The 18,558-nt window shown below is 35.6% G+C and overlaps 1 protein-coding gene across 8 annotated transcripts in view; it reads right to left on the reverse strand.

Moving 5' to 3' along the window:
* Lar (tyrosine-protein phosphatase Lar) overlaps nucleotides 1–18,558 on the reverse strand; it is a 232,476-nt gene that overhangs the window by 15,849 nt on the left and 198,069 nt on the right. For 4 of the 8 annotated variants that reach the window (XM_088257176.1, XM_088257180.1, XM_088257175.1 and 1 more), the window contains exons 8-17: nucleotides 9,872–9,997; nucleotides 8,366–8,515; nucleotides 8,141–8,274; nucleotides 7,615–7,765; nucleotides 3,713–3,736; nucleotides 2,349–2,449; nucleotides 1,966–2,028; nucleotides 1,744–1,873; nucleotides 932–1,082; nucleotides 195–331 (exon numbers count right to left, since the gene is read on the reverse strand). In XM_088257176.1, the coding sequence (XP_088113302.1) occupies nucleotides 195–331; nucleotides 932–1,082; nucleotides 1,744–1,873; nucleotides 1,966–2,028; nucleotides 2,349–2,449; nucleotides 3,713–3,736; nucleotides 7,615–7,765; nucleotides 8,141–8,274; nucleotides 8,366–8,515; nucleotides 9,872–9,997 (1,167 nt within the window). The remainder of the gene's footprint in view (nucleotides 1–194; nucleotides 332–931; nucleotides 1,083–1,743; nucleotides 1,874–1,965; nucleotides 2,029–2,348; nucleotides 2,450–3,712; nucleotides 3,737–7,614; nucleotides 7,766–8,140; nucleotides 8,275–8,365; nucleotides 8,516–9,871; nucleotides 9,998–18,558) is intronic. The other 4 variants (XM_088257182.1, XM_088257179.1, XM_088257181.1 and 1 more) reach the window with 1 other exon arrangement.

Here is an 18,558-nt window from a genome sequence, read left to right on the forward strand (position 1 = left end):
CACCTTAATGTTCTATAATAGATGATTTTCATAGTGAGAACTTTTTGTCCACCCATTTGAAAGTGTGAAGGTGACGCCAGGCCCGAATCGTGATTGTCATGTCCCATGTTCGATGTTCGTCGAGAAGCCCCCGTGTGAAGTGAAGTGAAGTGTGCGCGATGTGTGAGCACGCGAGCTCGGGTGTGGATCCTTACCGTACTGCTTGGTGCGCACCGGCACGGGCGGCGTGTTGGCGCCCTCGCCCCTCTGCGACCGCGCCGCGAGCCACACGTAATACAGGGTGTTCGGGTACAGCCCGCTCAGGGTGTAGCTCTCCGAGATCGGGATGCGCCTGGTGACAACACGAATGCGTCAGATCCGAACTTTCAACTATCATTTTTATAATATTCTCAATATTATTTATATTTTAAGAATTTACTTTGTGGTTAATCATTTTTACTTGTTTATATTTTTACAAAAATGTTAACAATATTAGTATATAACCACATATCGTAGTCGTACAGGAGAAAGTGACCAACTAACAAAACGTAAAATGTTCAGGAGGGCCGTTTAAGTCACTTTTGCTTGGCAATAAAATAAACACCAATGCAGTTAGTCATTTTTAACAAGTCAATATATTATACTTCCAAGTTTAAAATCCTTTGGGATTTTTTCAGGGCAATATTATGCTAGTAAGATATCAAATAGTCAATAATTATGTTTTTGTAAAAAATGCACTTGGTCACTTTCTTCTGTATGATTACGATATACACTACAGAACAAAAAATACGCGGTAAGTTTTGCAAATTATTGAGCAGGTATTTTGACTTTCCAGGTATTTTGACACATTTACAAGCGTGGAAATTTATTTTGTAGTACTCGTTTATGTGATTGACTTGATGTAAATGTTCTGTAAAATTTCCAAATAAAATTGATAATAGTAGAGACGAACCTGTGATGCTTCTCTTTGGCATAAGTATCGTTCCAGTAGAGTTCGTAGCTGACTATATTCTCTCCCGAATGGGTCGGTTTACTCCACTGCAAAGTGACAGACGTTTCGCCTATGTCTGTCGCCCGAAGGCTAGACGGCTGAGACGGGACACCTGGCAAAAAAAAACATGTATTTTAATATTTTGTAAACAATTTAAAACAAATTAAATATCATTCATCACACTCTTCTTATCATTCATCGTTCACTTTGTGTAATACCTCTTTAATAAACACTAATTCGTGACTACCGACTTCGGAACAATCGTTCCATCATCAGGTAATTAAAATAAATTATTACGGTTTGATAAGAGAGAAAGAAAACAATGATGATGGAATGATTATTCCGAAACCGATAGTCACGAATTAGTGTTTATAAAAGTGGTATTACACAAAGCGAACGATGAATGATGAAGGAGAGTTTTACATTATCATACCACAAAGTTAACAATGCTTTAATATTCATTCATTCAAACCCTTATCCGCACCCCTATGGTGCATAGGGCACTGCATCATATAAACGCAATTTTATCTTGGTCGTTAACACGCTAAGGAAAGGTGATCAGCCCTCCGCTTCAGGTACCAGTCCAGGGTAATATTGAATAAAATTAGATTGAAAAAATCACATACAATTATTTGACCCCCCCTGGGAATCGAACCCGAGACCTCCAGAACGGTAGCAGAGCGTGCTGACCATTACACTACGGAGGCGGACAAAACAGGACAGGCTTTAATATACAAAAAATGTTATTGCTGAATTGTATTGTATAATTTTACCTTGCTGTGTCTTTACTTGGACCGGGGCGGACAATGGTCCCGGCCCGACAGAAGTGAAGGCTTGCACACGAATCGTGTATACGGTTAACGGAGTCAATTCACTTATGGTTGTTAATTGATTGTTATCGACCTGGAAGAGAAATGACACGGGATTAATTGTCGTTTCCACTAATGAATGTAATGTAAATAATGCGATTTATAGCGGTAAACAATGATACTTGCCATTTGCGAGTTCCAGGATTGCATTTGCAGCGTCGGGTTTGTCGTGTAATAAACTTTATAGCCCTGGAAAAAAACGCCCAATGAAATATGCGAGCAAATGGTGTAACGTTATTTAGTTCACCGCAGAATATGGCTTTACAACACGTTAATCATTCGAACGGGGGAATGGATAAAAGCTGGGAAAAAAGCACACTTTAACTTGTTCGCTACCACGGGTGAACTTTAGCGATTATTTTTAATACTTTGTTCGGAAGCATCAACGGCTCTCCGGGTGTAATCTGTGATTTTAATTGGCCAAGAATGGGAGGAATTGTTTAAATTCCGATTCATGTGTATTTTTAAGTGTTTAACTGAAAATGGGAATGTGAAATTCAAAATCTTACCATCACTTGTCCGTTCGGCGTTTCCGGTTCATCCCATTGGATGACCATGGTACTAGAACTCAGCGGTCTGACTTGAACGTTTCTAGGCGCGGTTCCGGGTTCTAAGGGATAGAATGCCTCATTCAGTATACGGTATACTCACTAACCAAACACTCTACTAAATACCATACTTCTCCTTAGTTGACAAATCGACCCTTAACCAAAAGCGTGTTAACAGAAAAAGGAAAACGTACAAGGTAAAATAAAACATTTCAAGACAAAATAGAGAAAAAAACAAACAGTAATTTAATTCTGTAGATAGCACATATTGCTCACTCTTTTCAACGTCATATGTGAAAAATCGTCAATTTTCAGTTGTGCATGTTTTCGGAATACCCAGAAAATGTACTATATTCCAGCAAAAGCGGCAAATGTTTATCTTAATATTTACCCGCTGCAAGGCAGAAAGTGGTGTTTTTGCATTTTGAAGAAATGGTATTGTTTAATTATTTTTTTAAATTTACTAAATATTTTTCAAATGGAGAAAATACCTTCAGATTTTACCGAAAAATATCGGTTGCACAGTAAAAAGTTCAATAAGTGGCTCGATATTAATTTGAATACATTTCATTATATTTTTAAACTTCAAAAACGATCTCCTGAAAAATCAAGTTTTTTTTATATATGACGTTGTTGAAAGGGGTGAACGATATGTCAAAGATGCAGTGCTTTGTATGTATGAAAATGCAATAATAAGTTACTCCAGATATGCATGTTTCATATTTTATATTATCGTTTATTGAAACCTAGGTGCTATTATCCATTCAATCGATGTTGAATTTTTAACACTTATTTAACAAGCTCGGGGCGCGATTGAATTACGTGGGAGCATTTCGTCACCTTATCTCCGCACGATCGACTTTATTTTACATCAGGGTAACAAAGACGTCAGGCGGTTTACGCTAACGTATAATATTCCTAGTTGTATGCTCCGCCGGGGATGAAACCCCGAAGGCAAATTATCGTACTCAAATAAACCGCACAATATCCCGGAAATGTGTTTCCACTTCAGTGAAGATTGAGATGGCAAAAATACGCGTGTGGATTTCCATACCCTACGAAAAGAAACATTGTGCATTGAGTAAAATCTGCCCAATACTGACGGATTAATCGTAGGAATACGTTAAGTTTATTTATGGAGAATAGTTCTTTATCCCTCGCCTCGGGGGGAATTTTTATATCATCCGAATGGTTTGACATTTCTATACACAGCGTGCTTGATTATATTCTAAACTACATAAATACAGGATTGTATAAATACATTATGTTCTACCGACACGATGTTCTAAGAATACATATTGTAGTATAATTTGTAGATAACTTACTAGCACCTCCATACGAGGAATCCACTGCATGGGGAAATGGAAGAAAGACAACAGGTGTTAGTAAACAAATAGATCATCAGTTAAAATATGTCTAAACACATGTATTATAATTATCAAGTGTTAGGCACCTGTGAATAAATTGTATATGATGTTAAATATGTACATTAAGTAGCTAATAAAAAATTAAAGAGTGCATGTAAACAATAATATAAAAAGAATCAAACAGCAATGCATGTTGGGTAGGTAACAAATATTAAAAATAACACCAATTATAAGTGTTTAGAACGAGTAAATAAGCCAATGACAGAGTGCCAGATCATATTTAACAAAGAATACCTTAACGTCAAATGGCAACTAGACTTAAATAATCATATGTGGTGCCCACATTTCCCACATCACAATTGGCAAAACTGAAAGAAAACTAAACACGTCACGGACACGGAATGATCGAGGGTTTTTCTGTCTTATGGTTGGTGTGACTTCGTCCGCATATTTTCTTAAATTTCAACGAACACGTATGAAATTTATTAACCGTTTAAGTGCTGAAGAGCGCGATCGCGCTTCTAGACAGTTTTGAAAATACATGACACTAAAAAGGGTTAAAGTAGGTTTTAATATTTATTAAACCTTACTTTTGCAAGTTTAGAGCAAGAAATATACAACTATAAGTAACTGGTTTCATGAATAAAAAAACAGATTTATTTCATTCTCTTCACTTTGTCGAAGACTAAGTGATTATATTATTTAAAAGTTATTTAAAATCATTAAATTGTATATGTAAACCCCATTAGAAACGCCTTATACTCTTCACTGGTGACCCCGACTTGATTCAAACTCGGTGCAGAAAGAAGAAAAAAAAATCAATCGTCCTTAGTCTGTGATATATGTAGCCTTCCTTCGGAGTTGCCAGATTAGGAATAATGTTACCAGATGAGGGACAGCTTGGCACCACAATCTCGATGGCAAGGAGAAAGAAATACATGCACGGATGTTTGATTTGTAACTTGCATTTGAAACATATTATTTACAACGAGAACATGTGCAAAACGAAAGATAAAAAGAACTGAAAAACGGCCAAACCCACATAAATGAAAAACTTACATCAAGCGTAGAGACGGTGGCGACAGCCCGTGACAAAACAATCAATCATGATCACGATTGAGTTGCATGGAAAAGAACGATATCTTATCTCAAAAACATTCCACTTCGTGGTCAGGTACACACACAAAGCTGGGAAACGACAAGTCCACTAGATCTGTCTTAGTGCCCTTTTACGACAGAACTCCACAATTCGCGAACAAAAAAAGTTCCGATACAATATTGAAACGTGAATTAGTCGAAATGATTTGATCGGACGTACGCGGGAGTTTCCCAACTCTGGATGCATAATAAACAGGCATAGACCAGTTAGTAAAGCGATGCATTGACATTTTATACGAATGCATAATTTTAGCAAAAATACATCACCCGAAATAAACGAATCGACAAAATAGTAATATTTACAATACACGCAACATGCGTGTGACATAAATGAATATTTTTCCAAGCATCGAGGGGATAAAAAAATAATGAGTTAATTAGCATGCTTTCGTTCGTCGGAGACACGACTCGATACCAAGCGCTCGGAAATATATCAGAAGCAACACAAACATATTATCGTGTCCTTACTTATTAAGATCTGCAAACATGCATTTCATACACCGCAATGATCAAGATCTGCATTCAAAATATTTAAAGACATTTTATTATAATATCCACATCCAAATGATTATCTGATGCATTGTACGAAGATTAACAAAGCGACTTGGAAGAGAAGAAAGCGTATTTATAAGCAATCACGGTCATGTACCAAATTATATATTACAACCTTTGAAAAATACTGAAAATAAACATTGTTAGACGACACACACAAACATGATTTATTTACAAGTTTGATAGTAAACAAATAATAAATATAAAAACATTGATTTTTATTTACAAAATTGCATCCAAGAATGGCGTGTGAAATGAATTGTTTAGTGGTCCGTGTGGGCTCAATTAAGAAGTCATCCCGTCGGAGGAGGGAACAATGCGGGAGAGAGGAAGATCAAGCGGGGGAATTACGCTCACAATAGGATTTCCCGGAGTTTCTCTGGCGGAGTTAATGTGTCGGCAACTTGGCAACACTGCGAGCCCAAACTTTCAACTGTTCGGAGGAAATGGCTCGCGAACAGCGTCAACTTTTCGGAACGGAAAAATTCGAGGTCCCGCAATATTCGGAGATACGAACTCGGCAAAATTGAAAAGATGAAAGATCGAGTTTTGCGCGAGAGGAAAGTCGAATATGTATTATTCCCGGAGAATAATTTCCACGGCCTGTGCGAGATATATTAATCTGAACAACAAATAAAGGGAACACTATATTATTCTAGAAGATTAGCGCGGAGGCAGCCAAAGGTCGAGTGTGTTTGTTGAAGGGTCTCATTCAGAACCGAAACCAGTTCAGTATTAAAACAATAAAGAAGACTAGCGTAAAGGCCTTTTGAATTACAAAGTCAAATGAACAAGTCTAAGGTAAATAAATACTAGGCAACATCTGTTTGCCTTTCATTTTAATTAAATATACCTATATTATATGGTATTATTTAATAACACGGATCGTTTGATAAATTTTCATAAAGTGTTCCGAGATTTGCGAGAATTATTATGGGAAGAATTAAGAGAAAATTGATGAGAAAATTTAATTACAAAATACGAGATAGAATTAATTCGGAGTTCTATACATTTACATTTCGTATTTACATTTTGGAAAAACAGGAATATTAAAAACATTTATGTAACATATAAAGAGAATACGAAAAATATCACTATATTAAGAATTGAATGTCTGAAAAGACACATAATATATTATTCAAATGTACATGTCGAGGAACAGAGCTGAAATGTGTAAATATTTCATAGCTTATTGATTTCGAATTACAAAAAGAGAGATCATCAACGTCGACTATTACAATATACTGTAAGACTAATTTAACTCGAGTTACCGATTCCATTTTAAGATAGACGAATTAATAATTCGTTCAATACCAACGTAAAACTTGTTTATTCGATATCCCGATTCTATTGAATAGATGTCGGTTGTTAGAAAAAAATGTGATTATGAAATTATATTAGTGTTCTTGACAGAATCTATCAACTAATTTGATTCTCCACTCATTTGTTTAAATATCATGATGAAAATGTGTTCAAATACATTTTTTTTAATAACAGCCGCAATAGGGATTGAATAATTAGTATATTTAAGAAAAAGTTTTTTTTTTTATAAAACGTGAAATATTTAAATTGAATGAAAGTGTTAATTCATTGTTTTTAAAATTTTAAAAATAACCAACACCATAGACTATTCAAGAAAATAAGGAAAAAAAGTTTACGGGTGGAATTTTTTGACGGACAGGAACGTCAGACAATATACCCACATTTTTAAAGTTCCAACATTATGTACATCGACATTGGAAAGCTAAAAGCTTTCAGTTACTTACTGGGAATAGAAAAAAATACTTTTCAATGTTTCATTAATAATTTTATATATACAAATCCAATTAGACATTTTTGTTGACACATTTTAGATGTCTGAACCGCTAAAACTCATACTCAACACAAGATACAGAGTGCATCCGAAGCGGAAAAATAATCTTTGGACTGTTTAAATAAATGACTGGAAGAAGCCCCGCTTCGAGCCTCGCAGCTTTCTCTAGTAGGACTTTATTAAATTTGAAATTGGACATCGTAGCTACAATATTTACCATATCCTCTGACGGTTGGAGTAAAAAACATATTAACCAACTGAGCTTCCGTTCGGTATGCATGAAAATGTAATATTATAATTTTGTAGGGATTATGATGGGGCGGGTTGTTGGACTTACCGGTTTCGCCGGTGGTGACTATGGCGGGCGCGCTGGGCGGCCCCCTGCCGATGTTGTTCACGGCTATGACGTACAGCTCGTACTCGGTGTACGGGGACAGGTTCCTCACGGCGTAGTACATCGTGATGATGCCGGATATCTCGCTGTATGCCTACATTATTAACGGACCGATGAAGTATGCAGCCCTTGAACGTTAGGCGTAGCGGGAAACGGGTCGCCAGTTCGGTTGCTACGCCGAAAGCACGCACAAATGACTGCGCTGGCGCAGCAAGAGGTTGGAATGTAAATCTTTACACACTCCATAAAAATCCTAAATGTATGTTTTTATGGAGTGTGTGGAAGATTTTTGGTGAAAGTATTTTAATGTTTTTGATTTAAAATAAACCCTGATGATGAGAATGTATTGTCGAAACCGGTAGGTTGAATTGTATTAATAAAAAAGAGGTGAAAACAAAGTTAATTTATTTTATAAAGATATTATAAAATGTACCACAAAGTATCTGCGGAAAACATTCAAGAAACTTACTTGATTCGCGTATTTGGGTTTGAACTGAATCACATAGTACTGAGGGTCTTCGGGCCCATTGAAGGACCATGTCAGTCTCACCGAAGTAGCTGTGATCTCCGAAGCCCTTACATTACTCGGTGGACCAGGAAGGGCTGTAATAAAAGCATCATTATCAATCTGCCCGATAAACAGACGCGTAACGTATATTAATAATTTGAATATAACGCGTGTTATGTTACTCACATTGTACTTTTACAGCAGACGTCTGTTCTATTACGCCTAAAACACTCGCTGCCACACACGTATAGTTCGCAGATTCTCTGATATCAGTCAGTTCTAGAACATTCTTCCCGATGGGTAACTTATCTTCCGGGGTCAAGTCTTGAGCGTGCCCTAGGAAAAAAAATATAAAAATTAAACATCCAATTTGAACTACGCGTCGGGCGACAAAATCGTCCGTTATATTTTTAGTGATAATAAAATTATTCCAATCACACGCATCTTGAGAGTAGTGAAAAACGCTAACAGAATACAGTATTTATTTCATAAAAAGCAGTAAAAGCAACAGAATGTTTCGGTATTTATTGCCCGTACCCATGTCAAATTAAAAAATAAGGCACGTTTTATTCGAAATTCGCGAAGAATATTTCTTTGAACGTAAGAAAACTTTCCCGGTCTAAAATATGACCTCGGGTAAAAATAAACTCGATACACTGATCACAAAGCCGGAAAGTTTAGCCGTAGAGACCTTATTCGTTTAATAAATTTCATCGAATAATATTAACGTTTTGTCGGAGATATAGTATTCAATTTAATTTCTACGATTAAATCACAATTTTACGGAGCTATTTCGCTCCACTGAAAATCGAGACGAGATCAAAAGCAATGGTTCGGAGCGACGCGAGTCCAAAGTTTTGTTTCGTTACAAACGAAACTTTATTTTTGCTTCCAATTAATAGAGACTGTGAGGGATAATAGACTTTCCCAATAATCGTATTGCCAATGTATTTTTTTATTTTTTTGGAAATTGTACAGAACAGTTACATAAATACATTTACAGTAATGAGTATAAAAAAAACAGGTATTTATAACATTCCATTTACATAATTTCACATATGTCATTAAATGTAAATACCCGGAAGAGGGGCGAGAGGGACGAAAAGGGGAAAAGAGAAATATCAAAGCTCAAGTGCCGGGTGTTGTGTCGGATTGTGGTCCCGTGGTTAGTGACGCGGAATCTTGAGTCAGAGTTTCTCGGTTCGAACCTACTCTACCACAAGTGGATACGTATTTCTAATAATGAGCGTCTTAGGCTAACAGAAATGAAAACTCAAATATTTATCATTTTTTAAACAAAAAGAAGAAATGTGAAAATTGGGACACACCGCGATATAAATATCGACTTACTATATACGCGATCGCAGTGCTGACAATGTCGAGTAGAACATATCAAAATTCCCATATTCGTCGTTAACCAATTTTGATGAACGATAAAATAGGACCCTTGTTTAGAGTTTGCTCTACTCGTGGAAAGCACTAGGGTGTCAGTTATCCTGGCGATCCGACCGGGAACTCTTAAACTTGTACGTAATTCTAGCAATATTAAAATGGCTCGCGTCCGTGTTATCTGCGGTCGTTCCGTCTCAATTGGTCATGTCGAGGGAGCGCAATAAGGAACAATACGCGGACGATGGGACAACAAGAGGACGTGGCAATTACGATAGGTGTGTATGGCACGTGCGGTGTTACCTTTTCTCCACTTAACGTGCGGCATGGGAGAGCCGACAGCCACACACTGCAGGGTCAGGTTGCCGCCCAGCATCACTTCGCTCAGCGGCGGCGGCGGGATGGAGAACTGGGGCGAGACTCGGCGAACTGAAACAATCATACCAATTTAAAATAACGTCGCGAGTGTTTTTGCCTAGAATTTTCACTCATGAATTACATGATATTATAGTAAATTTAAACATAAAGAATAAATCCACTCACAAGTAGGTATAGTCTATGAAACTTATTAAGTTGAAGCCTGAGTAGGGACATGATAAACGGTGTTGCATAAGCCGTAGCTAGATTTCAGAGTCACTTGGACGTTAGGTAATTAAAAAAAAAAACGTACTTGAAAAATATGGGTTAAGACATAATAAATCTACAACATTTTGAGTATGTCCAAATACTTGTGCACAAAATCTGGATTATCTCCAATTACGGAAGTTATTTTCATATTATTTTTTGACATCTCATCAAAGATGAAGAAGAAGATGGAAGTCTGGATGTGTGTGATTATAATCCAGGATTCGGACCTCACATACTAATAAAAGATTTTCTGCTCAATAAAAAAGCTTCTTTTAATCTCACCAATATATGTCTCTAGTGATTCAAGATCAATGATTCAAAATTGGTTCATATATGTATATATAACTTCAAAGAATTTGAGTAGTGTGGTTGTCAATAATGGGTAGAATTGGAGAATGTTACAGGTGTATAAAGTGATCACTTAAACCAGCCTATGACGGTCGTCAGCCCCGTAAATGCCCAGACTTCCATATTCTTCTTCATCTTTGATGAGATGTCAAAAAATAGTATAATTTTATCCTTATTGTTAATTAATTCATTGAAAGCGTAGGAAATTTGGAAAATATATATCGGTATTGCTATCAATAAATTTTATCAACGATTCATCTCCGAAACACCGATAGTACTATTAGTTTAAGAAATATATCGCTGGGTATCTTTTGGCTTTCATGTTTGTCAATGCAATCACCGACCGTGTCAGCACACAGAAAATAGGATAAAATAAAATACAAATAAAAATAGACACATTAATAATGCAAAATGAAATGGATTTAAATACTTAATGCTTAAGTAAGTGAGTAGATTAAGGTTGCTATTAAGTTACGTCTGTAAAAAGAACTTCGGACCCCGTGAAACGAGCTGGCTGTCCCGAATTATAAATACGCCAAAAGGACAAGGTAAACTGATACATTCGCAAATCCGGAGACAAGTAAATTCGTATTCACAGTCGAAACCCCTAACATCCAAGATTACTCCTGGTCGTTTCTGTGACGCGGCCAATGGGAACACTCCATGTAAACGGCCTGAATATTGTATGAAGACATTAAATATTTAAGGAAAAAGTGTAAGTTGAAACAAAAATCGTTTTTATCGTGGCGACCCTTCGGGTGAGTAGATGCATGACATGAAGATAAACACTACATAAACGTATTGACATGCGAACTAATGAAATAGATGGTGAATTTACTGTATTAATAAAATACGTTCACAGCTATACGCACTGTAATCAATAAATGTACCTTATCATTAATGAATACTTCATTATTAAACAGTTAATTACTAAAAAGGAGTAGTAATAACAATATTTTATAGAAAGTTATGTTGATTCACAAACAATACACAATGATAAAGTATCACCCTATTTTAATTAAAAATATGAACAAACAATTTAAATAGAATGTATTATTTCGACAAAAACTAAAACGCTAAATTACTCGCCATATTTAAAATGGTTAATCCCAGACATTACAAAGCCCTTGTAAGGCTTATCCATATGAAAATTTATATGAAGCTCTCGTGCACACTGCGCCCGTATAAAGTATGGTAAATCTACTATAGACCTTAACAACATTATGCACAAAATATTCAAACAAATGTAGGTAGATACTATATATAAACAACAAAAAAAGTGATATTTCTGATAAATACGTTAAAAGATTTGTATTCGTATATTAGTTCGACTACATATTGTAGTGATTAGTAAGTTTGCCTATCGTGCTGGAGGTTTCGAGTTCGATTTCCAGGAGATCAAAATAACTATCGTTATTTAAATACTAATTTGAAATCACCCTGAACTAGTACTTGAAGCGCAGAATCATTATCATCATGGCTTTCAGTAATTAACGATCAAGAAAAAACTGCGTCGATACGATCCAGTTGATCCGATACCTATGCACCATTGGGTGCTGTTATAAGGGTAAGAAGATATTAGATTAACAAGATGACTAAGAATCTCACAAGTACTTAGATATAATTCGACAGGAAATGTTTTAGAATGCGGGGAAAATATTTTTATTAATCTGGGATACAAGAAAAAAATGTTTTGCTCGCTCAAGGAAAAATGCGGTATGCGAAGTATGTTTACATACATTTTTAAAGTAATACCAAAATACCGAACTTTGCCCTAAACACAAAATAAAATAAAAAGAATGGCAGATTTGCTCATTTTGCCCCGCAACGAGCTGGGTAAGGATATGAAAAAGTTAGGTACCTAGCGAATAAATCAAAATAAATTCATGAAAATATTACTCCGATTGAAAAGCAAGATACAAAAACAACGATCTGATTTAAGGGCTAGTGGGAACGTTGCCGAACGCTAGTTTTACATCCTTCCCTCAGACCGGGGCTGTCCAAACCACATCCGATCCCGGGCCAATCCAAATAACAAAATAGATTAAAGAGCCGCAGAAACGTCGCGTCCGTCTGACAAACATGAGAACAACACAAAAATAAAACACAGTTCAGTTAGTTCAAAAATAAAATCCACCTAATAATAGTGATAAATAATGAATGAATATTTCAATCATTTAATTTGGCTATGCCATAAAAAAATGAATAATTTTCTACAAATTGTTCGTATTTGTGGCAGATCAAAATCAAAAAGCCGCAGAAATAATAGGCCGCGGCCCATGCTTCGAACAGCCCTGCCTAAGGCGATGGAAATGTAAAATTAATAGATTTAGAATCACGCGACACTTGTTCTTACAGGAACCGCCTTCATTACAAAAATCAAAAGAAACATGTTTTATAAGTAATGTGTTGATAGAAAATCTATAGAGGACAATCGATCGATTCGATTTATTTTACTTTACTGAAAAAAAAAAGCAAAATATAATAAAATAAAAAAATATTATATTAGATCAAATAAACCCTTAAGAAGAAGCTGCGTGATGGTATAAGTTAGTAATAGACTTTACCTGTTTTTATAAGTTCCGAAAAACTTCGTCATCAATCGTAAGTAATACAGGTTTGTAATAAGGAATCGTTTTTATTGGAATATATTTTCCCATATTTTTTTTCTTTTTCAACCTTTTTTTGCGGATCACTAACAGCTGCAGGTATTTTATTTAATACCTGGGGTTAAAAGTACACATTTCACTTTTAGCAACGCAAAGAAATATTCGTTACATAACTCAATCTCGTATTTCGCCTGCATAATATGGTGTTTCTGTATCTCAAAAGCTTGCAGTTTAACTAACTAACTAACTAACTAACCATCACGCCGCTTCCCCGCAGGGGTAGGCAGAGAGAATAGAGCGCCACACCACTCTGTCCTTGCAAACATTCTTTGCCTCTTCCACGTTCATGCATCTCCTCATACATACCCGCCGATTGTTACGACTCCTAACCTGACCACTTTCAAGTATTTGGTATACCTGATCGTGCCATGTTTTTCTCGGTCTTCCTCTACTTCTTTTCCCGCTAACATTCGCCTCATAAATTTGTTTTACCGTTCTTTCCTCACTCATTCGTTATACATGTCCAAACCATCTCAACACACCTTTCTTAATTTTATCGATAATGCTTATCTCAGCTTTGCATTCCTTCCTTATTTCACTATTCGTACATCTATCATACATCGTTTTGTCGCACATTCTTCTGAGAGATCGCATCTCGACTGCATTCAATCTACTTTCATCCTTCTTTGTCATAAAAAATATTTCTCTTATGCACCTTGGGTGCGATCGCCGAAAGACGTTTGACTTCTTTGTCCATATTATAAAGCCACCACCGGCGGCAGTAACCCGTGACAGCCGCGGATATTCGCCACAGAGGGAGCGCATTCGAGAATATCCGACTTAATTAATCGCTCTCGACGCATGCGTCCAGAGCGCGGTGGCCATTGTGCCTGGATTTAAAGGATACGCCATTGTTCACGGTAAATTCTGATATAATAAAAATGCGGCCAGGTTTAACACGACCGCTAGAACAGTGGGAAAAAACGAGATTTATTTAACCCCTCCCGGTCGCGGCAGGATTGTACTCGTACATTGTGCGGGTGTATAAAGCAGAAGAATGTAACTGCCAGCTGAAAACAATTGGACGGATCAACGCCTTTAACCCTAAGGCAGCCGGTAGTTATTTTCAAATTTAAATTGCGAAATAAGAAAATTTTAATCGGGCGCTGCTGACTGCTATTAAACACTCGAACAACCTGCTTGCTCTGTGGGAACCTCAGCATAAAATGGAATCTCAATTAAAATATTTTTTCTTAAATGAGGTGTGAAAAATAGCATAATTATATGATAAGATAATTAATTAACATATTCACTAAAGCCTTTAAAATTTAACCTTGAAACGAAAAATTCATAGAAAAATGGTGTTAGACCGATCCTCACCCCTTATATATTATCATCCTCTAGTTAAAACTATAAGTCCGCCTCCGTAGTGTAATGGTCAGCACGCTCGGCTACCGTTCTGGAGGTCCCGGGTTCGATTCCCAGGGGGGGTAAAATAAATATGAGTGATTTTTTCACTGTAATATTTATTCAATATTACCCTGGACTGGTACCTGAAGCGGAGGGCTGATCACCTTTCCTTCATGTGTAAACGATCAAGATAACACTGCGTTTAAATGACGCAGTGCTTTATGCACCATTGGGGTGCGGAAAAGGGTTTTATTATATTATTTATTATATAGTTAAAACTATCATTTTTATTTATGAAATTACCGGCGCTCTATAAGCGAGTGTTCATAACCGATAGCGAACGCAGTCGCAATCCGTTATGTTCAACGATGACAGTTAATATTCGTACCTATCCCTGTGCAATATTTCATAAATTGCTTCTTGCGTATTTGCTTTGCAATTGATCGAATTAATTAATATGGAATTAATACAGGAAAAGCTAAAGAGCAAAAACTACGTTCTAACCACAATTTAAGTTTTGATAATGGTTTTCTATTTGCTTTTTTTCGATTTTTAGCATTCAGAAATTATTATTACTGAAAAATAGGTCAAAGATGCATTTAAAAGTACTTCGTTATGTTAAACATCAGTAGTTTGGTAAAAAAAAAAAACAGTTTTGAGAATTGGCACAAAACTCTTTTAGTTTTATGTATTGAAATAGCTAAAATTTTCATGTTACTACCATCTCTTTTTTGTTTGCGAAACGTTTAGTTAGACGCACACGAAAGATGATATTACTACTCCACTTCGTTTAACTGGCAACAGTATATTATGACGACACGTGAGATAAGCTACTAAATTATTAGTTGATCAAGGCAAATACAATCCTGTCATGAGTAATTTGCATAGTTTAGTAACGGAATCATGCTGACATAATATGTGCTGGCTTGATATTCGATAACGCATTTCAAGTATCACGGGCATACACATGTTGGCGCAATGGGTATTGAAGGTTTTTAGAGTGTTATCAATGATTTATATTATTGAAATTTTATTAAAATCAGTAACGGTGATTGTTCACAAACCATGATTTACATAATTATTAAGCTATTTTTGAAAACTTAGTACCTACTTTGAATGAAATTAAGAATACAGTTTGTTGAGTAAGCTTACATTTGACATAATTTATGAACAATTAACCTTTTAGTGGGGCAAAAAAGTAAAATCTTAAAATAATAATTAAGTCACATAAAGAAAACGGCGAGCTTTAAATTAAATATTTGTTGCGGTATCCTCTCTTAAAGTCTCTTGAATAAGCTCATATTTTTTGTTGTAAAACGCATATAATGCAGTTTTATAACAAAAATGCATTTAATTGTTTGATAATGTGTGATGAGATGCATTTCCACTTATCAGGATAAGTTAATAAGCAAATTTGTCGATACTGGGCTACCGAGCTACCTCAAAGAATTCACCAACAACCTCTGCATTCCGCAAAAGTTACAGTATAGTGCGGTGTGGCTTCATTCGGAATTCTAGAACCGTGCTTTTTCGAGGAAGGCAATGCAGTAACTGTATTTTCTGAATAGTATTTAAAGATGCTTACATTTAATTAATTTTTGTTGTAAAACTCCATTATTTGTGTCATAAAAATATATGTTACTGACCTATGTAGTTTCATTAGTGTATCCAAAACACTCGAAAAACCGTCGATACCTTTTGAACCACCCTGTATTAGAGATTGTGCGCTTTTATAGCGATTACGAGCACTTTTAGTGAGCATGAGAACTCAAGTTCGGTGTCGGATTTTGTTAACACAGAAGTGCATTTTTTGTTCCTTTTAATATTTTTTTTAATTACTCCCATTCGCGCCCAAATGAAAAAAATCCCCTATCAACTTAATGTTAACTAAATTCTACATAATTAATTTTATAAAGGCGAGGTAATTAGATTCTTGGATGGAATACTATTGGTGGAATATAGATGAAGTAAGTGCATGTAATTTATTTTGTTGTTGTTAAGAAATCAGACGTTTCTTAGAATGCGAATAAATCATAAAGAATTTCATAACTGTATTCTCTGTCTAAAGTTACGCACAATTTCAAATAAGTATGTATTTTTTCTTCAAATGGTGGTCCATTTTTAACCAATCATATAAAAGAAACTTTGTTTTAAATAATTACACATACGGTAATCGTTTTTAATACCACGCAAATTACTTATTGTATAATAAAGCATTTGAATTAAAAGAAGGAAACGAAAATTGGCGGTACATTTCTCCAGGACCTACAATTTATTTAATGTGGCAACATATCGACGCTGGAAAGCGAAAAAGATTAGGGCGCTAAAAATGAGTAACATGTAGGATGTTGAGAAGAATAATAGTTTTACAGAAGAAAAAAAACACATTTCAAATTTGTATCGTTCGTGTGTAATTTTTTAACGAATTTAGAATAAATCATCAGAATCCCACCACTAAACAAGGTGCGTTCGACGGAGAAAAATAATGCTATAAAAAATTAATAAATAACTCATTTCATACTCAAATCTAGCTTCGAAACATTCCGATTTCCAGCGTCGACACGGTTTTAATTGAATTTGAAGCATGCCACTCCCACAGTGTTAAAACATAGCTCAAGAAAAATCGATAGTTTCAGACACACTTTCAAGTTACCGGACCGGCACTTGTGAATTTTTCTTCACAAAAAAAACCTAACGTCTTGTTCACACGCAATATTTCCCATCGATTACATTTGTAGCCAGAAAACTAAACGTGTGTTTGTGAAATAACGAGTCCGATGTTTTGCCGCGATAACACGTGCGCAGTTATTATAACCCGATGGCCAGGGGCTGTTAGCTGCTAGTGTGTTGGTTCTCGGTACCCACTACCCCACGGGTGGCCAACCCGCGGCCCGCGACGCCCTTAAGTGCGGCCCGCGGCCATGTATGAAGAATATATTTTTAAACCAGTAATATATTTGTGATACACGGTTTGATGCATCAACAAAATTTATGCCCTTAAGTATTCTAGGAGCCAAGTCATGTATTTTGTTAAAAAAACAGTGAACAATATCTGTTCGCACGCTCTTCAGCATTGTCAATTTAACGCAATCTCAAAAAATCTCGAAAACCAGTTAAAGTGTGCAACTTCAACTATTGAAATATATTTTGAAAAATTAAGTGAGCGAAGAGAAACTCAAATCTCAAACTAGGTGGTCATTTATAAATTGGTTTTTATTAAAATAAAAAAGTTAATATTGTTTGATTTATGTGTCCTTATTAATAATATTGATTGTTGAAATTTACAAAATTTTTATTACTATACCAATACATTTTTTTTGCCGCTTAATTGCATGTTTTCTATTCACTTCTGGGCGTAGTAATGTTTTCTTTCTTCACAATTACCATGGTTTTACTTTCTGATTACCTCCGCATTCAAATTATTTATAATATGTACTTACAAAAAATCAATAAGTATGAAATTCGTTTTTATAAAAAAATTCTAATGTCTGTATGCGGCCCTTGGGAAAATTTTAAGCCATCGATGCGGCCCGGGATGCTATTTGGGTTGACCAAGCCTGCACTACCCGTTACCCACGTGCTATACTCTTTTAATGCCATTTAAGTAGGGACCGTATTAAAAAAGGAAATGCCGTGTATAATAAATAAATTAAACCAATACGATACCGTATATTAATAAAACTTGCAGAAAAACATTTTCAGACAATATTTTTCGCCCCCAGCATTACATGTTTATGTAAAAAAAAAACTTTAGTAAAACCAATCACAAAACGTCGACCAAAATATTTTTTTACAAGTTGACTAATTCCGAATATCAAAACGTTATTCAAATACGAAAACAATCGATTTTAGTATGGATAATACATGCGACATTACAATTCATTTAAATTTAATAGTCCCAAATTGTCATTCAATTCCTAACTCAAGGAAGAAATTGCGTATTCAGTTTTGTATTTATGACATTTTTATTTTAATGAGATATCGCTCACTCCTTTC

Source organism: Brachycentrus maculatus, unplaced genomic scaffold (assembly GCF_059751285.1).
Source record: "Brachycentrus maculatus isolate JH-2025_06_01 unplaced genomic scaffold, ASM5975128v1 h1tg000073l, whole genome shotgun sequence".
Taxonomy (NCBI): domain Eukaryota; kingdom Metazoa; phylum Arthropoda; class Insecta; order Trichoptera; family Brachycentridae; genus Brachycentrus; species Brachycentrus maculatus.